Source organism: Cetorhinus maximus, chromosome 20 (genome assembly GCF_964194155.1).
Source record: "Cetorhinus maximus chromosome 20, sCetMax3.hap1.1, whole genome shotgun sequence".
Lineage (NCBI taxonomy): Eukaryota > Metazoa > Chordata > Chondrichthyes > Lamniformes > Cetorhinidae > Cetorhinus > Cetorhinus maximus.
Window position 1 is genome coordinate 1,225,658 of NC_135898.1, and position 27,195 is coordinate 1,252,852.

The 27,195-nt window shown below is 44.0% G+C and overlaps 1 protein-coding gene across 4 annotated transcripts; it reads right to left on the reverse strand.

The window, feature by feature from the left end:
• Nucleotides 1-1,271: 1,271 nt before the first annotated feature.
• npy8br (neuropeptide Y receptor Y8b) lies at nucleotides 1,272-26,892 on the reverse strand. 4 transcript variants are annotated; one of them, XM_078565354.1, is made up of 5 exons: nucleotides 26,620-26,892; nucleotides 25,074-25,131; nucleotides 7,363-7,436; nucleotides 4,857-4,952; nucleotides 1,272-4,251 (listed from the first exon to the last, which is right to left on the reverse strand). In XM_078565354.1, the coding sequence occupies exon 5, from the start codon at nucleotides 4,084-4,086 to the stop codon at nucleotides 2,992-2,994; it is 1,095 nt and encodes a 364-aa protein (XP_078421480.1). In that variant the 5' UTR covers nucleotides 4,087-4,251; nucleotides 4,857-4,952; nucleotides 7,363-7,436; nucleotides 25,074-25,131; nucleotides 26,620-26,892; the 3' UTR covers nucleotides 1,272-2,991. The 4 variants fall into 4 exon arrangements, with proteins under 4 accessions (XP_078421480.1, XP_078421478.1, XP_078421479.1 ...); XM_078565352.1 differs by lacking the exon at nucleotides 7,363-7,436; XM_078565353.1 differs by lacking the exon at nucleotides 4,857-4,952 and having other exon boundaries at nucleotides 1,272-4,260.
• Between the last annotated feature and the right edge of the window lie 303 nt (nucleotides 26,893-27,195).

Below are 27,195 nucleotides of genomic sequence, written 5' to 3' on the forward strand. Positions count from 1 at the left end.
ATTTACAAGATGCAATGCAGCAACTAACCATTGCTCCTTCAACAGCACCTTCCAAAACCCTATTCCTCTACCACCCAGAATGACAAGGGCAGCAGAGATGTGAGAACACCACCACCTGCAAGTTCCCCTCCAAACTACACGCCATCCTGATTTGGAACTAAAATTGCCGTTCTTTCACTGTCACTGGGTCAAAAACATGGAATTTCCTCCCTGACAGCACTGTGAATGGACCTGCACCACAGGGACTGCAGTGGTTCTAGCCCTTGGCCCAACTCCAAAGACAACCTTAATCCTAGTGACCCCTGATTCCAATCACAAACCTTATCCAAACATCAACAACTTTAATGACCCCAACCCTAGTCCATCTTCCCTAGACCCAACCCTGATCCTAAAGCTAAACCTTCTACTCCAGACCAAACCTACAAGCCAAATCTGAATGCACCCAGATCCCATCCACATCTTTATTCCTGACTCACCAATCCCAACCTGAAGTTCAACCCCAATCTGAACCAAACGACAATGGAAAACAGGGAACATGGATATAGAAACACCTATTTCTGCATTAACTTTTAATCTCAATCAGTTCCCTTTGCACCTTGTGTCTCCTTTCCTGAGTTTAAAGTCACCTTCAGAACTGTCCCCAATGTCCCAAGAAACTGAAGCTCTCTGTCCCGCATGATTGCTCCAGTAAGGTCTTGATTTATCTTGACTTACTGTTCTTACAACCTCTGAGGTCCTGCTTTTTAACTTCCACCCTAATCATGTTACTGACTGCAGCACATTAACCCCAATCCTTCCAATGTTGTTGGTTCCCACGTAGAGCACTCTCCTCCCTTTGATGGGATAGTGTGGAGGAAGCAAAGAAAAAGAAGCAAATCCTCCACTCCAGGTCCTACTACCTCATGGGATGCCCTAAGATCTGCAGCTGTAGAATCATCCTGTTCAGTCACATTAGACCCATGGCAGGAACTCACAATCCTGAGTAGACATCATCCTCAAATCAAGGGACAGCCCCTGATGATGTAGAGGGAACTTTAGTTTGTATGTCACTCATGCTGTGCCTGTCCTCAGAGGTTTTTATGCTGACAGAGGACATGAAAAAGTGCAAAGAAAATAATGTTTCCTTACAATGAAATCCTTCACCTGAAAGAACACAAAAGGCTCGAAAAATCTGATGCATAAATACTTGAAATATTTTCTCTGCTGAAGTGCAACAGTCCATGAAGAAATGAGAGAAGTCTTAAAATGTTGAATAACAATAAATTAAAATGACTCAATCTTATAAATTTTATTAGGGAATATCTCACCCCAGCAATACATTCAATGAGTTACATCAAAACATCATTTTTCTGGAGGTAAAACAGAAAGCAATTTGAAATATTTACAAAGCGACTGGAACAGAGAGTGAAGAAGCTCAGATGAGGCTGGCCCATGGGGATAAACCCACCCTTACAAATTGACACCCCCGCCCATTCTCTTTTACATTCAATTTAGCAGAAAGAAAATCAGGGCAGTTTATATCATAGGCAGTATATCGACATGGGTAGATTTACAGCTGAGGAGTGTGTCCCCACAAAACATTATTCTCACAGCCTTATTCACTGACCTGCAGAAGCAAAAGACCTCAGCTTGCTGGTGCCAGACCCTGCCCCCTCCTCCCTAACCCCTGCTTCCCTGCTGAAGATTTATGGCCCCTAAAGTTTGGCAGAAGAATATGGAAGCACAACATCAGAGTCTATATTAAACAATCTCATGCATTTTTATGCAAATACATATTAAAAAAACAGAATTCCTTTTTCAGTTTCCCCAGCACTCAATAGCTTTTGTCTTGTCCTCAGGTTACTTTTAGAGCCAGCCTTAGGATGCTATTTGTTCTTTTACAGTTATCCAATTTTGTAATTTATATGTTCAGAGTTCTCCCTGTGGCTCAGTTACATAGGCAGTGAGTAATTGAGTCTTGCTGCCAGGCCCCTCTGACTGTGCAGCGCCTACACACACTACCATGGAACATGGGTTTAAAAACCTTTTCCCTCAGTTCCCCTGGTCCACGTTTCAGCCCAAATGACAGGAGAAGACTCCCTTGCATGGTCAGTGACAAAGAAATAGGCTTGGAAATCAACTCAACCCCAAGTGTGCTTATTTAAATGAAACTGGCAAGCCGAAGAGCAAGAAACTAGGCCAATCAAGCTCAATGAAATGTTCCATTAGCTGATAAAATGCTACTTGCAAGAAGCAACTCCAATGTTGCAAAGTGTATCCAATTCATTTATGTGGCAGTTTTGTGAAATAATCCAAAACAATTACTAACAATCGGAAAACGGTGCAAGGTTCTATTCATAAATACTACATCCATTGTCCAAATCCTGCATTCTCACCCTGAAACTGAGCATTACCCAACCTGAAGATCTGCTCTGCCTGCAAAGATGCTTCAGGCATTATTCTGGCATTGTCATGAGATGCCAGGAGCACGACCCCTAAGGCCCCCACCCCTCCCACCCGCACCTTCAATCCAAGCAGAGGCATTGCCCTGGCTCAGTAGTGCAGTCATTGTTGAGGACCATCTGATATCAGCAGACTAGATAGCCAGGACCCAAATAAGCCACACAGGCAACCCAAAGCACATAGCTAACTCAGCCCCAAGCCAGCACCGAGTCCACAACCATGGTCACACAAATGGGAACCATACTCATTGTCAATGTCACATTAAGCTCAGGTCAACCGCACTGTATCTCACTACCCTCCCTCACTTCTGCCTCACTATGAAGGTGCATTTCGGGAGACGCAGATTTTCAAAACATTGGCTATCGACCAAGGTAATCCATGACTGCATCAGGCAGCCATTAGAGATATACCACATTAACACAGATCTACATAAATATCAATAGTAAAACCAGGCATGAGGGGAGAATAGCATCACTGGGGGTAGAAACAGCAAGAGAGACAAGTGTCAGATGATCCTCAAAGGCACAACGCAGCTGAGGTTAGACATTATTAATGGCGCACAGAAGCTTTTGACAGCTCGGTGTTGACCGTGGAAAGAGGGAAACTCTCATAACTGTCTGAGGCCCCACCACAGCGACACCTGTACAGCATGGCCTTCACTTCCTTCTGGAAATTGCTGTTGAGGAAGCCATAAATGATGGGGTTGACGCAAGTGGACAGCATGGCTGTCAGGTGACAGAGGGAGAAAATCAGGTTGTGGTGACAGATGGAGATGGCCTCATGGTTCCAATCAAAGACTGTGTTGAAGACGGTGAGCGGCAGCCAGCAAAGGCCAAAGGCAGCGACGATGGATGCCAACATGACGTTGATCCTCCGACTGTGGCTGACCCTGTGGTTGCCATCTCTTGCCCGGTCCACCATCTCCCGACGCCTTCGGAGTCGCAGAAAGATACGGAAGTAGCAGGTCAGCATCAGGAGTAGTGGCAAACCATACTGGAAGATCAAGAGGCAGGTGGTGTAGGCCAGCTTCTGTCGCTCTGAAGACCAGCGCTCAATACAAGCTGCGTGGTCCTCGAACATGTCCAGTAGAAAGGAGACATTTGCGTAGGGCTCACTGGTCAAGATGTTGGAGGACACAAAGGGCAAGGAGATGAAGCATCCCACCAGCCAACTGACCAATACTGCCAAGTATGCATGTCCCACCGTTGGCTTCCAGCCAGTTGGGTTGATGATTAGTTGGTGTCTCTCCAAAGCAATCAGGACCAAGGACAGGATGGACACTGTGACAGACATGCACTGAACAAATGGGGTCAACTTGCAAAGTGCAGCCCCAAGGATCCAACGGTCCATCATGGTGTAGATCACCGTCACCGGTAGGCATATGGTGGAGATGAGGATGTCAGAACACGACAGATTGGCAATCAGGATGTTGGTCACGTTGCGCATCTCCTTCTGCCTGATGATGACCAGAACCAGACACATGTTGCCGATCACACCTACCGCCATCACTGCACTGTAGGCCACAATGAGGAAGGTGGTACTACTCACTGACTCGGAGCAGAACTGGAACTGCTCTGCCAGCAGTGAAATGTTGGGCCAGGAGGCGGGATGAAATTTCATGGAACGGGTGAAGTTCGGATCCATTCTTCAGCGGACTGGCCAGTCTTTGCCTCACTATTACCCAAGAAGCGAGTTCTGAGCGAGCTTTAGTCGGACAAAGATCTCCTTCAACCCATCTCGTGATCTTTCTCCATCATGATTTGAACTGGGTAGAAGCGCTCAGTATTCCCTTGGCTTTCTGTGCACCATCTGGTTCCCCTGCATGGAAAATAAGGAATGCAAGTCAATTCAGAATTTACACATCTGCAACTGCATATTTCATGATTCACACGCGTTGTATTAGCTGCCACATTACATTCCAACAGTGACTACACTGCAAAACATACTACATCGCCAAGAACACATTTTATAATGTTACGCGATCGTGAAAGGCATTGTATGAATATAAGTCTTCCTTTATATTAAAAGTCTAGCCTCTTTGTGCACCTACAATCAACTTTTCCTATTACAAATTCATCCGTTCTTGTTTTTAATGGACATTTCCTCCCTTAACCTGTCACACTATATTTTAACCACTACCACTGGTAGACAGGTCTAATTATTGTGAAGAACCTATTTTTTATTTTTCTTGGGCTGCGGCTTTAAAAAAAACATTTTCACTGGAGCAGGATTAGGAATATCTACAATATTGCTATCCTGAAACATAGGGTGCCATTAGAGAACAGGGGTTCTGGACTAAGGGGAATGACCTGACGACAGCATTTTAATTGGCTCTTGACTAGGTGACCAGGGTTTGATGTGGTAACAGTGCCGGCAGAACAGCTCCTAGCCTGCAAAGAGGGAACATCTGAAACCTCTCTCTCCTGTGTTTGTAAGATTTCCAGCAATTCTGCCATAATGGCTAGCTGGCTATCTCTCGCATCTCTGTAACCTTCATTCTCTGAAAACCCCTGTCAAGAGGAAAAGGGGGAAAAATCACCAGTAGAGACATTGGAAAGCAAGTTTTTCAACCAGTCAACCACAGACTGAAAGTGCTAGAAGACAACCTCATGTCATCAACAACAAACTGCAAGGAGTTTGGAAGACATCAATCAAAATCAACCCATCTAATCCTGTATCCTGGATTGGTGTTATTGAACTGTTTTACCTCATCCTTAAAATCCATGTCTTGTGTGTCTTATGTATATGTGTGGATGTGTTTGTGTATAGAGGTTTAAGAAGGGGTGGAGCTTAATTTATTGAGTTAGAAGCTGGCAGTTCATACTTCTTCCTTTTGCCACTAGTTAAAGACAAAATTTGTTCAATAAACAGTAATTTACTTATTAAGTTTACAAACCTGGTGCTTGTATTCTATTAGCCTAAATTAAACAGTTGGGTAGATTTGGGGCAATCTAGTGGTTCGGTGAAACTTCTCACCTTTGTCAGGGCTCGAGATATTACAGCGCACTATCCCCAGTGATTACTGAGCACAGGAAATAACAATGCAGATATAAAAATAACGCAGGAAAGTGGCATTGAATTACACTGTACAGTGTGTTTATAAAGCCCTTCTACAACGCGTGTAAATGGCCTGTCCCAATGCATTACCGCTAATGGGGTCGGGTTAAAACTGTTGGTTCCTCAGCAAAACTATTAGGTTCATTGAAGGAACCTAAGGTCAAGAACACAAACGCAATCCACAAATTGCTCAGCAGCAACTGCTGAGTATTTTCAATGAGTTGGGAAAGCAGAAAAAACAATGCATTACAGTTATGTTGAAGCCTATAAATTGGAACTGTGATGTGTTAAAACTTTATAAATTATGCTTTCATATGGCATTAGCAGTTTGCTTCATGCATACATAAGAACTAGGAGCAGGAGTAGGCAATTCAGCCCCTCGAGCCTGCCCCGCCATTCATTACGATCATGGCTGATCTCATTTCGGCCTCAACTCCAATTTCCCGCCCTCTCCCCATAACCTTTCAACCCATTACTAATTAAAAATCTGTCTATCTTCTCCTTAAACTTATTCAGCGTCCCAGCATCCACTGCACTCTGAGATAGTGAATTCCACAGATTCACAACCCTTTGATAAAAGTAATTCCTCCTCATCTCTGATTTAAATCTACCACCCCTTAGCCTAAAACTATGGTCTCTCATTCTAGAATGTCCCAGAAGGGAAACATCTGCTCCATGTCGACTTTGTCTATCCCCTTTAGCATCTTATATACCTCAATTAGATCTCCTCTCATCCTTCTAAACTCTAGCGAGTATAGGCCTAAACTGCTCAATCTCTCCTCATAAGACAAGCCCCGCATCTCTGGAATCAATCTAGTGAACCTCCTCTGAACCGCCTCCAGTGCAACTACATCCTTCCTCAAGTAAGGGGACCAAAACTGTGCACAGTACTCCAGGTGCGGTCTCACCAATGCCTTGTGCAGTTGCAACAACACTTCCCTATTTTTATACTCTATTCCTTTAGCAATAAATGCCAAAATTCCATTTGCCTTCCTTATTACCTGCATACTAGCTTTCAGCGATTCATGCACCAGGACACCCAGATCCCTCTGCACTGAAGCATTCTGAAGTTTCTCTCCTTTTAAATAATAAGTTGCCTTTTTATTCTTCCGACCAAACTGGATAATCTCACACTTATCCACATTAAACTCCATCTGCCAAATTTTGGCCCATTCACCTAACCTGTCCATATCCATTTGTAAATTTCTTATTTCTTCATTGCAACTTACTTTCCCACCTACTTTGGTGTCATCTGCAAATTTAGCTACAGTACCTTCTATCCCTGAATCCAAGTCATTAATATAGATTATAAATAGTTGGGGCCCAAGGACCAAACCCTGTGGCATCTCACTAGTTACAGCTTGCTATCCAGATAAAGACCCATTTATCCCGACTCTCTGCTTTCTGTTGGTTAGCCAATCCTCTATCCAAGCTAATATATTACCCATAACTCCATGTGATCTTATCTTGTGTATTAATCTTTTGTGCGGCACCTTATCAAAGGCCTTCTGGAAGTGCAGATATACTACATCTACAGGATCCCCATTATCCACTTTGCTTGTTACATCTTCAATGAACTCTAGCAAATTAGTCAAACACAAATTTACTCTTCATAAAACCATGCTGACTCTGATGGATTGCATTTTGACTTTCCAAATGCCCCATTACTGCTTCCTTAATAATGGACACCTAAGTTGCTGAGGTCAAAAGTTGCTCAAGGACTTGATGAAAACCTTGTCCAACCATCCTTGTCACCTCAAGTCTCCATTTGACCTGGACACCCTGCGGCAGATTTCACACATTGGAAATTTCAGCTTAACAGTAGGGGGTGGGATGGTGAAGATTAACAATGGGATGTCTCACCTTAGGCGATCTCATGAGCCCCGAACAGGAGCAGACTCACACTTGCCCAGAAATCGATCTCCGGGCAGCCAGACCTAAGAACATAAGAAATAGGACACCATACAGCCACGCTGAACCAGCTCTGCCATTCATTACAATAATGGCCAGCCTTGAGCTTCAACTCCACTTTCCCGCCCACTCCCAGCATCCCTTGATTCCCTGGGAGATCAAAAATCTGTCTTATTCAGCCTCAAGCATATTCAATGTTGGAGCATCCACAACTCTCAGAGAATTCTAAAGACTCACAACACTTAAAGTGTAGAAATTCCTCCTGATCTTAGACTAAATGATCGGACCCTATTCTGATACTGTGCTCTTGGATCCCCAGCCAGAGGAAAAAATCTCTCAGTGTCAAGCCTGTCAAGCCCCTTCATAATCTTTTATGCTTCCATGAGGTGACCTCTCATGGAGCTTCTTCAATGCAAGAATATCCTTCCTTAAATATGGAGACCAAAACTGAGCAGAGTACTCCAGATGTGGTCTGACCAAAAAGCTCTGTACAACTGTAGCAGGGACAAATATATTGAAAATATATTCTGCTTTTCCATTCTGTTAGGAAACCCAAAAATACTTAGCTAAATCATGAGCTCAGAGTTTAGGAGCTACAGCTCCCAGTGGGCCTCGGGACTAGTGTGCATGTGCTGGCAGGAGAATGGCCACACATGTGCAGTTCGTTGATTTCACCATCTTTAGGCTGGGAACCAGCTCAACACACATGCACAGAAGAAGAAAAAAGGCAAAACAGCACAAAACTGGAGGTCAGGTGACCTGAACAGGAGCGCCATTCAAGAGAAGGTGTCTCAGGGAGCAGGGCACAGGGTGGTGGACAGGGTGAAGGTCCCAAACCAAGAAGAAGGGAGTGGGACAGAAAGAGGTCCCAGAGAAAGTCCCAGGCATGGACAAAGACAAGAATGAGCCATAAATCCCATGGAGTCAAGATAAACAAGAGAAGCAGAGAAAAATGCGACAAGCTAAAGAAAGAGCTGCGGGGAGTAGACTTGAAGCAAAGTGGGCTTGACAGAAGGCCTGCAGGTCTGAGAGGGCAGCTGAAGGTTGGTGACTCAGTGTTACCAAAAGGTACCCTTTTGGAGCAATGTTGTTCTGCTTGCCACAGCGAGGATCTGAAAATGTGCTTGGAAGGTGAAACGTGAGTCTACGCGAAGATCCAAGGGAAAGGAATCTTGGAAGGCGAGATTGAAACCCTGGAGGTGGATCCTTGTTGAAGCTGTCTCAGTGGAGGCGATGTTTGAAGAGAATTCAAAGGTGAAATCTTCAAATGCGGAGATTAGAAACCCTTGTGAGAAAGACAGAATCTCAGTGAAACTGATTGGTTCAGCGTGTGACAAGCGTCTGGGTGAGCTTTGGTCGCATCTGTCATTTACTTTGGAGTTGAACTGACCACAGTTCGCGAGTTGGTTCATATCTACCACATACTTACCCTTAATATGAGAGTAGAAGATAGACATGGTAGATTGTTCTCTCTTTCCAAATTTGTATGTGTTTGGACAGATACAGCTGTGCTGGAGGAATAATGAATATTTGAATCATTTTATAGACTCATAGACATTTACAGCACAAAAGGAGGCCATTCCGCCCATCATGTCCGCACCAGTCAGCAAAGATCTGACCACACTAATCCCATTTTCCAGCGTTTGACCCATAGCCCTGGAGGCTGTGGCAACGCAAGTGAATATCTAAATATTTCTTAAATGTTACGAAGGTTTCTGACTCAATCACCCTTTCAGGCAGTGAGTTCCAGACTCCCACCACCCATTGGGTGGAAACATTTCTCCTCAACTACCCTCTTAGCCTCCTACCTCTTATCTTAAATCTATGCCCCCTAGTTATTCAGCCCTCTGCTAATCGAAAAAGTGCCTTCCTATTCACCCTATCTATGTCCCTCATAATCTTATACATCTCTATCAGGACTGCTCTCAACCTTTGCTGCTCCAAGGAAAACAACTCCAACCTATCCAATCTTTCCTCATAGATCGGACCTGGCCTCCAGCCCAGGCAGCATCCTGGTAAAACTCCTCTGCACCGTCTCCAGTGCAATCACATCCTTCCTATAATGTGGTGACCACAGCTGCACACAGTACTCCAGTTGTGGCCTAACCAGCGTTTTATACAGTTCCAGTATAAACTCCCTGCTCTTGTACTCTATGCCTCAGCTAATAAAGGCAAGTAACCTATATGCCTTCTTAACCACTTTATCTACCTGCCCTGCTACCTTCAGGTTTCTGTGGATATGCACACCAAGGTCCCTTTGTTCTTCAGTACGTTCCAGGGTCCTACCATTCATAGTGTAATCCCTTGCCTTGTTAGCCCTCCCCAAGTGCATTAGCTCTCACCTTTCCAGGTTGAATTCCATTTGCCACTGCTCTGCCCGCCTGACCAGTCCATTGATATCCTCCTGCAGTTTACGGCTATCCTCCTCACTATTTACCACCCTATCAATTTTCGTGTCATCCACAAACTTCTTGATCATACCCCCTACATTTATGTACACCACAAACAGCAAGGGCCCCAGTTCCGAGCCCTGCAGAACCCCACTGGAAACAGACTTGCAGTCACAGAAACATCTCTCTACCATCACCCTCTGCTTCCTGCCTCTCAGCCAATTTTGGATCCAACGTGCCACTTTGCCTTGGATCCCATGGGCTCTTACTTTCTTGACCAGTCTGCCATGAGGGACCTTATCAAAAGCCTTGTTAAAGTCCATGTAGACCACATCAAATGCATTACCCTCATCAACACTCTGGTTACCTCCTCAAAAAATTTGATCAAATTTGTCAAACACAACCTTGCCTTGACAAATCCATGCTGACTATCCCTGATTAATCCGCGATCTCCAAGTGCAGTTATATTCTGTCCTTCAGAATTCTTTCCAGTAAGTTGCCCACCGCCAAAGTTAGACTGACTGGCCTGTAATTTCCTGGTCTATCCCTTCCCCCCTTTTTTAATATTGAGACAACATTAGCAGTCCTCCAATCCTCTGGTACCTCACCTGTGTCCAGAGAGGATTTGAAAATTACTGCCAGGGCCCCTGCTATCTCTTCCCTTGCCTCCCTCAACAGCCTGGGATACATCTCATCCTGGCCTGCAGATTTATTCACTTTTAAGGCTGCTAAACCCGCTAGTACCTCCTCTCTCTCTCTATGTTAATATCCTCTAATATTTCACAGCCCTCCACCCTGATGTCTATACCTGTGCCGTCCTTTTCCATTGTGAAGGCCGATGTGAAGTATTCATTGAGGACTGTGCCCATGTCTTCCGGCACCACACACAGATTACCTCTATGGTCCCTAATTGGCCCTACTCTTTCCCTAGTTATTCTCTTGCTCTTTTTATATTTAATTAACCCCTTTGGGTTTTCCTTTATTCGACCCACCAATGCTTTCTCAAGCACTCTCTTAGCTTTCCTAAGTTACCCCCTGCACATTTTATACTCCTCTAGGGATTTTGCATAATTGAGCATTCTAACCTTTATGTCCTTTGACATCCAGGGTTCTCCTGACTTGTCACCCCACCTTTGTCTTTCCAGGAACATATTTGCTCTCGCTATTTCCTCCTTGAATGCCTCCCACTGCTCTGACACAGTTTTATCTATAAGTAGCTGCTCCCAGTCCACTTGGGTCAAATTGTATCTCATCTTAGTAAAATTAGCCTTTCCCCAGTTTAGAACTTTTATTCCTGGCCCAACCTTATCCTTTTCCATAACTATCCTAATTCCAACTGAGTTATGGTCACTATCTCCAAAATGCTCCCCTACCGATAAGCCTCCCACCTGCCTGGGCTCATTTCAGAATATTAGATCCAGAACTGCCCCCTCCCTTGTTTCTATGTACTAGCTAAAGAAGTTCTGCTGGATGCAACTTAAGAATTTTGCTCCCTCCCTACCTTGCACACCAAAACTATCCCAGTTAATATTCGGGTAGTTAAAATCCCCTACCATTACTGCCTTATTATTCTTACACTTCTCTGAAATTTGATTACATATTTGATCCTCTATCTCTCTCTGTTTGGGGGCCTAGAGGACACACCCAATAGTGTGTTTTCCCCTTTTCTGTTTTTTACTTCCACCCTGTGGCGTCATTTGATGATCCTTCCAAGATATCATCCCTCCTCACTGCTATAATTGATTCCTTGATCAATATTGAGAACCCCCTTCCTCTTCTATCCCCCTCTCTATCTCGTCTGAATATCCTATAACCAGGAATGTTGAGCTGCCAATCCTGTACTTATTTTAGCCACGTCTCGGCCATAGCTATGATATCATATTCCCGTGTGCCTGTCTGTACCCTCAGCTCGTCTGTCTTACTCCTCAGGCTCCTTGCATTAAAATATATTCCATTTAGCCTTGCTAAACTCACTTCTTTCTTATCTAGCCTATGTTTCCTCTGCCTTCCAGACTCACTTACTAGTGTTTTAACTTCTAATTCCATCTCAGCTTCTCTCCCCTCTGAACTACCTTTCAGGATCCCATCCCCCTGCCAATTTGATATAAACCCGCCCCAACAGCATTAGCAAACCTCCCTGCGAGGATGTTAGTCCCTTTCCTATTCAGATGTAACCTGTCCCACCTCCCCCAGAAACAGTCCCAAAGCCTAGGAGTCTAAAGCCCTCCCTCCTGCACCATCTCTCCAGCCATGCATTCATCTGCTCTATCCTTCTGTTCCTATACTCACTACTGCGTGGCACCGGGAGTAATCCGGAGATTACTATCTTTGAAGTCCTGCTTTTCAATTTCCTACTTAGCTCCCTAAAGTCTGCTTGCAGGGCCTCATTTCTCTTTCTTCCTACGTCATTGGTCCAACACGGACCATGACCTCTGGCTGTTCACCCTCCCCCTTCAGAATGTCCTGCAGCTGTTCCGTGACATCCTTGACCCTGGCACCCGGGAGGCAACACACTATCCTGGAATCACATTTATGAGCCACAGAAGCACCTGTCTACTCCCCTTACTAACAAATCCCCTACCACTATTGCCCTTCCACATTTCTTCCTCCCTCCCCGAGCAGCTGGACCCCACAGTACCACGGCCTTGGCTCTGGTTGGCCTCCACAGAGGAACCCTCACTCTCACCGTTTTCCAAGACCGATAAATGGTTTGAGAGTGAGATGCACTGGGTGGATTCCCTCACTACCTGCCTGGTCCCCTTCTTCTGTCTGGCGGTCACCCATTCTCTCTCTGCTTGCACTTCCTTAAGCTGCGGGGTGACCATGTGCTGAAATGTGCTATCCACGAACCTCTCAGCCACGTGAATGACCATAGTGCCCCCAGCTGCTGCTCAAGCTCCAAAAGCCAGAGCTCAAGTTGCTCCAATCAAAAAAAAAGGATGTGCTGGTCCTGGAGAGGGTCCAGAGAAGGTTCACGAGAATGATCCCAGGAATGAAAGGTTTAACATATGAGGAACGTTTGAGGACTCTGGGTCTATACTCGATGGAGTTTAGAAGGATGAGGGGGGATCTGATTGAAACTTACAGAATACTGAAAGGCATGGATAGAGTGAACGTGGGGAAGATGTTTCCATTAGTAGGAGAGACTAGGACCCAAGGGCACAGCCTCAGAGTAAAGGGAAGACCTTTTAGAACAGAGATGAGGAGAAACTTCTTTAGCCAGAGAGTGGTGAATCTATGGAATTCATTGCCACAGAAGGCTGTGGAGGCCAGGTCATTGAGTGTATTTAAGACCAAGATAGATAGGTTCTTGACTGGTAAGGGGATCAAAGGTTACGGGGAGAAGGCGGGACAATGGGGTTGAGAAACTTATCAGCCATGATTGAATGGTGGAGCAGACTCGATGGGCCGAATGGCCTAATTTCTGCTCCTATGTCTTATGGTCTTAATCGGAGGCACCTCCTGCACACATGGTCATCCAGACTGCCAGGAGCGTCTAGGATTTCCCATACAGCACAGGATGTTCAAATCACAGGACTGAGCTCTCCAGACATATCTCAACGAAATAGAATATCAGCCCTTGCTCTTATTTTACCCTTACTCCTACTTGAGTCTCGCTTTTTTAACCTCTCTACTCCGAAGTCTCACTGTTTAAACCTCTCTGTACTGAAGTCTCGCTGTTTTAACTTCTCTATCCTGAGGTCTCACTGTTTTAATCTCTCTGTCCCAAAGTCTCACTGTTTTAACCCCTCTGTCCCAAAGTCTCGCTGTTTTAACCCCACTGTCCCAAAGTCTCGCTGTTTTAATCTCTCTGTCCCAAAGTCTCACTGTTTTAATCTCTCTGTCCTGAAGTTTCGCTGTTTTAATCTCTCTGTCCCGAAGTTTCGCTGTTTTAACCTCTCTGTCACGAAGTCTCGCTGTTTTAACCTCTCTGTACCGAAGTTTCGCTGCTTTAATCTCTCTGTCCCAAAGTCTCGCTGTTTTTTTGTATTTGTATTGAGATCTTTGCTATCTTTTTGCCTGGTGTAATACAGTTCACTTTTGTTGTTTAATAAATGTTTTATTCTTCATGTTAAAAGCTCATCAGCAGACTCTTGTGAATTTGTTCAGTAACTTACCTCCACGGTTTCTAAAAAAAAAGTTACGATCTATCAAGCCAGGTTTCACTCCGGGATCTGACTTGTCCAGTCGTAACATGAGCTAGGATCGTAATAATTCTTATGACAAAAGTGAAGAACCTCACATTTCCCCACATTATAATGAATCTGCCATCTTGCTACCTGCTCAGTTCACCAGTATATATCTCTTTGCAGCCTCTTTGTGTCCTCCTCACAGATTGCATTCCCACCTAGCTTTGTAACATCAGGAAATTTAGGTACACACTCTGTCTAAGTCATTAATATAGATTGTAAATAGCTGAGGTACCAGCACTGATCCTTGCGGCACTCTACTAGTTACAGCTTGCCAACCTGAATGTGCTCCGTTTATCACCACTCTATGCTTCCCGTCTGTTAATCAATACTCTATCCATGATAATATATCACTCCCAAATCCATGAGCTCATCTTGCATTTTAGCCTCCTGTGTGGCACCTTCGCGAATGTCTTTTGGAAATCCAAGTATACTGCATCTCTGGTTTGCATTTATCCAAACTAGAAGTTACATCCTCAGAACACTCTCATACTTTTGTCAAAAATGATTTTCCTTTGATAAAAAAATAAGTTGACTCTGTCTGATCACGCTCTGATTTTCAATGTGTATTGGTAAGGCTTTGTTAACAAGTCATTCCATCACTCTCCTGACTAACTGGTTAACTGGCCGTAGTTGCTTGTTTTCACTCTTCCTTCTGTAAGAAGAGTTGCTAGCTTGCCAGTGTAAACCCAGGACCCAAATGACCAATTTCCCATTGCATAATGTGGCCGAGCTCAAGGCACAAGCACTTCACGAACATAGTCCTCCCCCGCCTCGGCACATCCACCATCTCCTCTGTCCACTGCCACTGTCTCAGCCAGCTGCCATCCTCCAGGCTGCAGAGTGGCGAGAGCCAGAAGGGTGGCTCATTCAGCCACCTGAGAGCAGGAGAGCTTCAAAAGTGACACTAGCATGCTCTCCCGTTAAGTGGCAAAAGTCAACATCAACCACTGTCAGCTCCCAAGTGGGACTGAGAGCTGGGACCAAAGATCAAAGACTGATGTCTAAGAAAGTGAATTACCCAATAGAGAAAATCCGAGATTCATCTCAATCTCTGGTTAGGCCTCAGGTAGATTACTGTGTTCAATTCTAGGCAGTGGATTTTAGTAAGTGTTACGACCGGGATTGGAGGAGTGCACAAATTATCAAACCCCAGTACTCTGCAGGCCTTAACATTAATTTAAATGTTTAATTTTCTCACCGAAATGGCCAATTGTGTACCCATACCTCTATAGCCCAGAAGAAGAGAGATTGACCAGGCTTCTTTCAAATACTCAGAATGGTTAATCTATCTCTTCCCCCAGCACAAACGTAGACAGACACACACACACACACACAGACAGACAACAGATGGACTCTCTCTGCAGAGATGGGCTTTGAAGGATGGGCATTATAAAGGATAAAGTCTGCATGATCTCGACGCTGTCGACCTGGAGTTCTCTTGTGTGCAGACGGGCTGATGGTCCCGGTAGATGCCTGGAAGGTCTCACCAGCTTGGCTCAGCTTTGCAGGTCCTAGTGCAGGCTAGTTGCACTCAGATGAGGGTTCTGTGGCTACAGGTTGATAGCCACAGACAATTTTAAAGCAAGGTAGAGAGAGGGAACCAGTCAAGGTAGCCTTCCTTTCTCAGCTTGTTCTCTAACAAGACTGCCTTCAAAACAAGCAGGTTCACAACTTAAGTTTTTCTTCTCTCCCATGTGATTGCCTTTTTGTCTCCCAGCTTCATTAATTGAAGTGCTCTGCAGTTCAACACCAACAAACAACTCCCTCTCAAATACCATGTAGGTCAGGTGATTTCTTGGAAAAGGCTTGCTTGTTGACAGTTCCAAGATGAGCTTACGATCTTATAAAAAATCCCAGGTTAGTATCCACATGTCCAAATCATGCCAAATTCTTCCATTTCATAAAAGAAAACCTCACCCTAACCCTAATCTTAACCCTGAGATATATGATTCTAACATAAGGCATTAGAGAGGGTCCAGAGCAGGTTCACTGGAAGGGTCAGAGGAATGAGAGACTTCAGAGACAAGGAAACACTGCAGAAACTGGCACTGTTCTCCTTAGAGCAGAGAAAGATAAGAGGAGATTTGATTTTTTTTATACATGAATTATACGATGTAAAAGCAGGATTAGGTGACCCGGTCCCCCGAGCCTGCTTTTAATAAGATCATGGCTGATATGATTGGAACCTCAAATCCACATTCCCGCCTATCCTTGCTAACCTTTTACCCCCTTGCTTATCCAGAATTTAACTACATCTGCCTTAAAAAAATTAAGACTCTACTGCCACCATCCTTTGAAGAAGAGAGTTCCAAAGACTCACGACCCTCAGAGAAAAAATTCTCCTCATCTCTGTCTTCAATGGGTGACCCCTTATTTTAAACAGTGACCCCCTAGTTTCAGATTCTCCCACATGAGGAAACATTCTCATCACATTCACCATGTCAATCCCCTCAGGATCTTATATGTTTCAGTCAAGGTGCCTTTTACTCTTCTAAACTAGAAAGAAGTGTTCAAAATCATGAGGAGATGTAATAGACTAAATAAAGAGAATTGGTTCCACTGCCAGAGGAGCCATTAACCAGAGGACACAGATTTGAGAAAACCAGCGAAAGACCAAGAGGGAGGGGGGGAATTAGGAGAATCCTCTTTCACATAGTGACCGAGAATGCTGGGATTCTATGATTCAATTCAACAATGATAATGGGAGTTGTTGGCCAATGACAGTGATCAATCTCTATCAATTAGATGTGTCAGCCCCATGACATGAGGTCAGTGGTGGTCAGCTTTGAGAATCTTAAGTCGAGAGTCAATTATTCCTCCCAAACACTGTACAGTCACCACACACCATGTCTCAAAATTCTCATATATTAGGTCAAATTAAAAAGAGAATTATACACAGGCCATCTACATTTCCTAAGCCAGGCCTGGCCAATAGAGACTACTAGCCTGCCAGGACAAAGGACCCTACAACCCCCTTTCAAATTCTTAATGGTCGAAATATTAACAATCTCAAGTATCCAGACAAAGGAATATACATCCTTTGTCAAAGCCAAAGTGGACAGATGGAAGACCTGTGACATGACTCCCTAGCTGGAGGAACCTATAACACTGCACTGCCAATCAGTCTGACATCCTCCATCTAGCAAGCAGCAGCTCAGAACAAGGACTCAGTCCAACTGAATGCCTGGCATCCATCGACACTGTTTCTACTGCAACTCCTGAACTTCTGTACCAATGCCTACAAGACTAATTCATCTCTACATGCTTATTCCATCACAAAGTCATCTCTACTGGAAAAGTGAATTATCCAGCATCCATCTTCAACCTGCCAACCTCTGTGAAAGAGTACACCATTGGATTCTAGGCTCAGGTGAAACAATAATTCTTTATTCTGTGATCTTTGCCCGTAAATCTTTCCTTCTCTATCCCTCCTCTTTTATTGTATGAGTGAAAAAAGAAGCTACATTGCACCCCTCTTCTCATGTCTGACTGTGAGAATAAACTACCCCTCTCACTTTACAGTAGCTTGACTTTGCTGTGGGGTTATTAATAGAAGTTGGATCACGCCAAAACTAAGGGGTTGGGAAATACGCCACTATGTAAAAAAGGGGGAAATCCAAACTATTCTGTTTACGGACGGGTGGAGACAGGAGAAATCAGGGCTGTTTAAATTAAACCCCCTCCTCTTGTCCGTAACACCTGAGTCAGAAAGTTAAGTGTTTCAGCCCCACTCCACAAAATCCAGGATTACCTGAGACAGTGCTGCACTGTCAGAGGAGCCATCTTGTAATGAGACATTAAACCGATGCCTCGTCTGCCTGTTTACATGAATGCTGAAGAGTCCATAGGCACTATTTTGAATCAGTGCATGTAAGCTCTCCTCAATGTCCTGGCTAACATTTGTTGCTTAATCAACATCACAGAAACAAAAAGTAACTCGACATTTGCTGTGGAACGCTGCTATGCACAAATTAACTGTCTTGTATTGTCAATAACAAAAGCAAGCAGAAATGAGCCTTCTAAAATAAATAACTTGCTGTAAGATCCTTCTGGATATCCTGAGAGCTCAAGAACCTATTGTTTGTTCTCATTTTGCTTCCATTCTCAGTGACTTTTGTGTAGTTTTACATCAGTCTGATACCCAGGACAGGCCGTGCTCCAGGATTCAAAGACAATTGACTCACTATTACCAATAATGCTGGATATCATTGGTCGAATGGGTTGGGAATTCCTAACCTGATGAACTGTGGTCACAACTTATCAAGCTCTTCCTGTGGACGCTTTCATCGCCAACATGACATGCACTTCAGATGGGCTTTGTAAAACTGTGCCTTAGCTATATGGGTACGCGCAAGTCTGAGGCCAAATCAGCCAAAAGAATGACCAAAGGTACATATATTTTTCAGCATCTTGCTTTGAAAATTTCTACACAGGGAAATCATGTTCCGCATTTTCAGTTGTTCTGGGGTGATCTGTGACTTAACACCATCTCTCTGCACACATTGGGTTACCAAAAAGATCTATCAATCTCAAGAGTTAAATTCAGCTATGGACTTAGCATCAGCAAAGAAATGGAAGGGATCCTTGACAGCGCTATCAAGCAGCACTTACTCACAAATAACCTGCTCACTGACGCTCAATTTGGATTCCGCTAGGGCCACTCAGCTCCTGACCTCATTACAGCCTTGGTCCAAACATGCACAAAAAAGCTGAACTCCAGAGGTGAGGTGAGAGTAAGTAATTACAGCAAGTAATTAAGATTAATGGAATGTTATCCTTTATTATGAGAGGGATTGAATATAAAAGTAAGGATGTTATGCTTCAGTTATACAGGGCATTGGTGAGACTGCACCTCGAATTCTGTGGGCAGTTTTGGTCTCCTTATTTAAGGAAGAATGTAAATGCACTGGAGGCGGTTCAGAGGAGGTTTACTAGGTTGATACCTAGAATGAGTGGGTTGTCTTATCAGGAAAGGTTGGACAGACTGGGCTTGTTTCCACTGGAGTTTAGAAGAGTGAGGGGTGATTTAATTGAAGTATACAAGATCCTGAACAGCCTTGACAAGGTGGGCGCCGAAAGAATATTTTCTCTTGTGGGTGAATCCAGAACTAGGGGGCACTGTTTCAAAATTAGGGGTCGCCCCTTTAGGACAGAGATGAGGAGAATTTTATTCTCTCAGAGGGTTGTGCGACTTTGGAATTCTCTGCTTCAGAAGGTGGTCATTGAATATTTTTAAGGCAGAGGGAGATAGATTCTTGTTAGGCAAGGGAATCAAAGGTTATCAGGGTTAGATGGGAATGTGGAAATCGAAACACAAGAAGATCAGCCATGATCTTACTGAATGGTGAAGCAGGCTCGAGGGGCCGAATGGCCTACTCCTGTTCCTATTTCTTATGTACTTATGTTCATATGAGAGTGACTGCCCTTGACATCAAAGCAGCATTTGGCAGAGTGGCATCAAGGAGCACTAGCAAAACTGGAATCAATGGGAATCAGGGGGAAAACTCTCCACTGGTTGGAGTCATACCTAGCACAAAGGAAGATGCTCGTGGTTGTTGGAGGTCAGTCATATCAGTTCCAGCACATCACTGCAGAATTTCCTCAGTTAGTTTCCTAAGCCCAACCATCTTCAGCTGCTTCATCAATGACCTTCATTAGATCAGAAGTGGGGATGTTCACTGATGATTGCACAATGTTCAGCACCATTCGCAACTCCTCAGATACTGAAGCAGTCCATGTCCAAATGCAACAAGATCTGGACAACATTCAAGCTTTGGATGATAAGTGGCAAGTAACATTCACACCACACAATTGCTAGGCAATGGTCATTGCCAATCAGAGAGCATCTAACCATGTTTCCTTGACTTTCAATTGCATTACCATTGCTGAATCCTCCACTATCAAAAGTTACGATTGGCCAGAAACTGAAATGCACCCGCCCCACGGCCATACTGTGGCTACAAGAGCAGGTCAGAGGCTGGGAATTCTGAGGCAACTAACTCACCTCTGGACTCCCTAAAACCTGTCCACCATCTGCAAGGCACAAGTCTGAAGTATGATTAAATCCTCTCCACTTGCCTGGATGAGTGCTGCTCCAACGTCATTCAAGAAACTGGACACCATCCAGGACAAAGAAGCCCACTTGATCGGAAGCCATCCACCAACTTAAATATTCACTCACTCTACCACTGACGCACAGTGACAGTAATGTGTACCACCTTCAAGATGCACTGCAGGAACTGCAGGTAACAATCCTGGAACTCCCTTCCTAACAGCACTGTGGGTGTACCTACATTACATGGACTGCAGCGGTTCAAGAAGGCAGCTCACCACCACCTCAAGGGCAACTAGGGATGGGCAATAAATGCTGGCCCGGCCAGCAAAGCCCACATCCCATGAATGAATAAAAAAAACTCACCAAGCCTTCTTAGACAACACCTTTCAAACCCATGACCACTACCATCTAGAAGGACAAGGGCAGCAGACACATGGTAACACCACCACCTGCAAGTTCCCCTCCAAGCCACTCACCATCTTGACTTGGAAATGTGTCGCAGTTCCTTCACTGCTGCTGGTTTAAAATCCTAGAACTCCCTCCAGAACAGCACTGAAGGAGCTCCCGCACCAGATGGACTGCAGTGGTTCAAGAATGCGGCTCACCGCCACTTTCTCAAGGGCAATTCAAGATGTGAAAAAAATGCTGGCCTTGTCAGTGATGCCCACATTTCTTTAAAGTTTTTTTTTTAAATAACTAAACTCGAATAGGATAAAACCCCTTGACTGGATGCAGTGCATCAATGCATTTTAAAATAATCTGGGGAAGAGATAGTGGAAGGATTATGAGACATGTTTAATAATTCATTAGAAAAACGTGTTCTGTCTGAGGATTAGTGGATAGCTAACACAAATCCTATATTTAAGAAGGGGATAGAACATGCCCAGGAAATTATACACTGATCAGTGGTGGGAAAAAGAATGGAAACTCTACTAAAGGAAAGAACACAAGAAAAGAAAAATATAACAAGCCCACTTCATAACAGCATGAATGTCAGAAATAAAAACATTGCTTAACCAACCTTACTGAACCTTTTGAATAGGGAACAAAGAGAATAAACAATGGTAATGCAGCAGATGTGACTTTCAAAAGACCTTCGATAAGGTGCTCCATAATAAGGGAGACAGTGGCATCAAGGTCATGTCACTGGACTAGAAATCCTGGGGACATGAGTTCAGATCCCCATGACAGCTGATAGAATTTAAATTCAATTAATAAAATCTGGAATTGAAAACTAGTCTCAATAATAGTGATTGTGAAACCATTGTTAATTGTTATAAAAACTCACCTGGTTCACTAATGTCCTTTAGGATCAGAAATCTGCCATCCGGGTCTGACCTACATGTGACACCATCAATTGGGGAGATGGTTAATACTGAGAAGGACTTCCAACAAATTACGGGAGGACGTGAATACACGTGAAGAGTGAGTAAATAATTGGCAAATTAAGTTTAACAAAGTTAAGTGTGAGGAAGTACAGTTTGGTAGGAAGAATAGGGAAGTGTCTGTACATGAAGATGTCAGTCTAGATGTGGGAGAGGAACAATGGAGTGCAAATATAATAATCACTAAAGTTGCATCACAGGTGAGTGAGGCCTTAAGAAAAATAAAACCAGACACTAGGCTTTATTTTTAAAGAGATAAAATTGAATAGTAAGCAAATAATGCTAAACCTATAGTGAACCTTGATTAGGTCACACTAAGAATACAGAGGTAAAATTCAAATAAAAACAGAGATTGCTTCAAATACTCAGAAGCTCAGGCAGCATCAGTGGAGAGAGAAATAGAGTAAATGCTTCAGGTTGATGACCTTTCATCAGAACCTGATCATCGACCTGAAAGGTAACTCTATTTTTCTCTCCACAGATGCTACCAGACCTGCTAAATGTTGAGCATTTCCTGTTTGTGTTTCAGATTTCCAGCATCTGCAGTTTTTAACTGTTCTTCTTAGAGCACTGCATGCAATTCTGCTTGCCATTTTGTGAAATGGATATAGAGGCACAGGAGAGGGTAGAGAAAATATTTACAAGGATAAGACCAGATATGCAAGAAATTGCTGAGTCTATTTTTTCTTGAAAAAATATTAAGGGGTGACCTAACAGAGGTGTTCAAAATTACCAAAGGTTTTGACACAATGGATGCAAAGAGTAGGGAAGAGCAGAACTGGAAGCTATCAACGTAAGATAGCCACTGAGAAAACCAATCAGCAATTAAGAAGAAACTTCTTTCTCCCAAGAGTGGTGAGAATGTGGAGCTTGCAACTACAATGAGCGGCTGAAGCAAATAGTACAGTTACATTTAAGGGAAAATTAGACAAGCATGTGAGGGAGAGGGGTATAAAGGATTAGAATGATAGATTTAGAAGGCGAAATATGGGAGGAGGTTCAATGGGAGTATAAAAGCTGACATTGACTGGTTGGGCTTTAAGGCTTGTTTCTGAGCTGTATATCTTTTTTATTCATTCATGGGATGAGGGCTTCGCTGGCTGGGCCAACATTTATTGCCCATCCCTAATTGCCCTTGGTGTGAGCTGCCTTCTTGAACTGCTGCAGTCCATGTGGTGTAGGTACACCCACAGTGCTGTTAGGAAGGGGGTTCCAGGATTTTGACCCAGCGACGGTGAAGGAACGGGGATATATTTCCAAGTCAGGATGGTGAGTGACTTGGAGGGAACTTCCAGGTGGTGGTGTTCTCATGGGTCTGCTGTCCTTGTCCTTCTAGATGGTAGTGGTCATGGGATTGGAAAGTGTTGTCGAAGGAGCCTTGGTGAATTCCTACAGTGCATCTTGTACTCATCGAATCCGATGTAATGGCTGTTTGCGGAATTCTCCTTAGCAGACTTATACAAAGAAAAAGTGGAAATGGCTACTATTTGAATCGATAGCCACCCACAAAGCAACCAATACTGAACTGATGCTGATTCACAGTCTCTCTCTCCATCTTATAAAATATGACTTAACCCCAACAACAAACAGTTGCATTTATATAGCCTCTTCAACTTACAAAAGAGGTCATAGCACTTGACATAGGCATAAGACATTGTCACAGAAGCCAAGGAACTATTAGAGCAAAAGCAAAATTAAGCAGATACTGAAAATGTGACATATAGCCAGAAAATGCTGGAAATACTCAGCAAGTCAGGCAGCATCTGAGGAGTGAAAAAAAACAGAGCTGGCTATATTTTGTTATATCTAAAACTGCAGCTGCATGTCACAATTTCATGACGTCTTAATGGGCTCCATCCTGCACTCAAATTCACCTTTGAAATGGAGCAGTCAAATTAATTCACTTTCCTTGATGTGCTAGTTGAGAAATTTGCCAGGGGATTCTCTACCATGGTCTACCGCAAGCCTACCTTCACTGGTCAATCCACGCGTTGGGATTCTTACAGTTCCATGCTGTATAAGATTGGCCATATCAGCAACCATGTAAACAAGGCCCGATCCATTTGTTCACCATGCAAGCTTGATGCTGAAAGAAGGCGTATCAAAGGCATCCTGCAGGATAATGGCTACGCTGATCAGATCATTTTACGCTGTATACCACGTAAACTCATGAAAGGGCATAAGGCTGTCACTTTCAGCCCTGAAAAGTGCCCAGTTTACCTCAGCTTACCCTGGAAGGGCACGGTAGGTATCTCAAATATTTAAGCCATGGGTGAAGCTAACTGTTTCATACTGCTACTATGCAGTAGCAACATGAGTGGTGTTCGTCACTAACCATGCTGCCGTCAAGCCAAAAATACATTCTGCCTTTCACACAAATGAGTAATGTGGTGTATGAATTTCAGTGCCAGTGTGATGCTGGGTATGTAGGCTGTACGTCCCAAAGACTGGCGGATCAGATCAACAGCACGTCCCTTTCGCTGTCGCAATGGGCAAGGTACGAACCATACCTAACCAGCCCATGCTTGCAAAACTCAAAACACAGTGTCCCAACATTAGAAGTGATTCCACGATTGGACAACATTTGCTAAATAATCCTCAGTGTGCTAAGAATTACGCTGACAACCAATTTAAGTTTGTCAGTCGTGCTCACAGTGTGGCTCATTGTGTCTACTGGAAGATACATATATTAATACACGGGGCCTTGCTCTTTTCAGGCAGAAAGAACATGTCCGCACATTGCGCCTGTTTCAGCTAAATAAAATAAGTGACAGCCATTCACTGGTTCATTCCTCAGGGCAATGCTTTGACCAGTCAGAGTCAAGCTGCCTGGCTTAAATGTCAAACAATGCTTGGCAGTTAACTGTCAATCATTATCAACTGCTGCATTCTCCATGGCAACGCCTCTACCAATCAGAAGCACCCTCTTTTCATATGGTATAAATTGTTGTTCCCTTTACATTTGGTTTTCTTGCAAATTGTCCTGATGAGTGCAAGATGAAAAGCTTTGACAAAAATGTCTACTTTTTCCAGCAATACTCAAGTTCTGTACCACCAAACGACTAAAAACAGAGTTAACATAACAGGTCTGTGACCTTTCATCAGAATTCTTATAATAGACAACCAAAAATTTGATCGAACAGTTGGTTTTAAGGAGGATCTTAAAAGGAGGACAGAGAGGTGGAAAGGTGGACATGTTATGTGAAGAAAGTCCACTACCTACCAACTAGATGGCTGAAGACTGAGGCTCAGCCGCTAATAGTGAGACAAAGTGACAGAGGAAGAGCAATCCAGAGATCTCAGCTGGAAGTATGATCGAAGGGTGTCACAGAGGTGGGCATGGCCTTTCAGGCAGTTACACAGGGACAGAAGTTCAATACCTTGAGCCAGCATTGTAGGAACAAGAAGGGGCCAGCCAGTCCCTCGAGCCTGTTCTCCCATTCAATCAGATGACATAGGATTGGTTACTAAACTTTGTTTACCCTCCTTTTCTCAACATCCCTTGATACAATCATCCAATAATAATCTATCAGTCTTAGTCACGAAAATTTCAATTGAACACCAGCATCCACAATTTGTTGGAGACAAGAGTCTCTTTAGATTTTAAAGTTCTTTGCAATTTCATTCCTGATTGACATACCTGTATTTTAAAGATGATGCCTCCTTCTTCTGCTCTTTTCCCACCAGGGAGCTATTTTCTAAAATCAGAGAAACATAGAGGACAGAAAAAGGTCATTCAGCCCACTGAACCTGAGACAGCTTCTTAATTATCCAATAATTCCCACTCCCCTGCTCTTTTCCCCATTGCCCTGCAATTTATTCCCCTCCAGGGAAGAAGCAGGGGAACTATACAGCATATTCTGCCTAATATTTATCCCTCAATCAACGTTGTGAAAACAGATTATCTCATTACATCAGGTTCATAAATCACATTACTGTTTGTGGAAGTTTGCTGTGCACAATTTGACTGCCTTATTTCCTACCTTACAATAGTGACTACACTTCAAAACGTACTTCGTTGACTTGTAAAGCATTTAAAAGTGATCTGTGCTCATGACAGGTGTATGTAAATACAAGCCATGCCCATTTGAAAGTGACGATTGTATCTACGTCCGTTACCTTTTCAGGCAGTGAGCTCCATGCAACAATTTGCTATGTGAAAAAAAATCTCCTTCTCACCCGCCCCCCCCCACCCCACCCCACCAAATAGTTTTTTCTCTCTCGTTCCAACGGAATCCCCTGATCATTTTAAGCACTTCAATCATCCACAGTCTTACTCGCTTGAACAGTTCTGTAGGTGCTCGGGGCTATTGGAAAACAGCAGGTGAAATTGAATTCAAAGAGCCAGCAAAGCCATGGGCCCACAGTGACTACCTTCTGTGCTGTAAGATTCTGTGATGCTATTAAATCACTCAAGCCATCACCTGCACAAAACACCTCCAAATTCTCAACTACCTTGTGCACAAAGCTGAGATTTGTTCCTGCTACACCTGAGTTTCACAATCTGTTCTTTCTGTGGTAAAGTTTACAGGAAAAAAAATCATCAGAACCACTACAAGAAACCAAAACAAAATCACACACAGGCAAGCCCTGGGGTTTTTAAACTGCTCAAAAGATGAGAATGCGCTGTTTAAATTTCTCTCGTTAGCATACACACTTTTCTTCCTTGTCCTCATCGCCAGGACCTGACAAATCAGAGGCATGCAGAGCGCTAAACAAGATCCACATGCAGTCACTGGCCGGAGAAGAAATCATTCAATGAATAGGAAACAGCCACTGGCCGACGAGCACTACATTCAGAAGCTGCCAAGCGCAGAGTGTCCGTGTACTGAAGCATGGCCCTTACCTGGAGTCCGTCACAGAGCAACAGCTGCGATTCTCACCGTCTTGTTTGGACAGGTCTGTTGATTTAATTGCCCTGCTGTCTGTCTCTGACACTCATGGCGGGAGGGATGATATTGCTGTGGCTTCTTTCTTTGCATTTCCAGTTGTAGAACTGCCAAGAGCTGACGTCTATTCAGATGCAGGGGGGAGGCGACTGGTCCGAAAGGCCTCAGCCCATCTTCGCGATGCAATCTCCAGTCTCTCTCTCTCACACACATACACATACACAAAGCGACAGCAAGTGTCAGCAGAAAGCAGCAGCCTGGCTTATTTCTGCCGAGAGCTGTTTTTTTATGACCTACCTCTCCTCCAGTTCATGCTGATCGCAGCCAGTGGGAAAGTTCCTTCAGCTGCTGCCGAGATTTTTCTCCTGCATGGATTTCATACTCATTGCAATATACTGCAGTCCCTAGCCTCCGTCTGAGTGCAACTCCGCAATGTGCTGTGATAGGTTAGAAAAGCAGCCCAGACTCTGGGCTCGAAAGGGATTTCGCTCGCAGGTAATTAGAGCAAAATCAATGTGCAGCAACAGTGTTTTTTCCAACGCTGAGGTGCAGGATGTCACTGGGCTGTGATGGACATCGTGTACTGCGCTTAAATAATGACACTGGGGTCCAGCACAAGCCCATCCCCTGCTCCCACCTCCTGGGAGCAGCAGTTCTCCAATCCCCTGTTCAGTGGCCTTTCCGGGCACTGTGATGCAGACTCAAAGGAACAACTTGCATTTATATAGCGCCTCGCACAACCTCAGGACGCCGCAAAGCATTTTACATCCAGGACATGATTTTAAATGTGGAATCACTGTAGCAATCAAAGCAGCCAATTTGCTCACAGGGAGATCTCACAAACAGCAATGTGATGATGCTACAGATACCAGC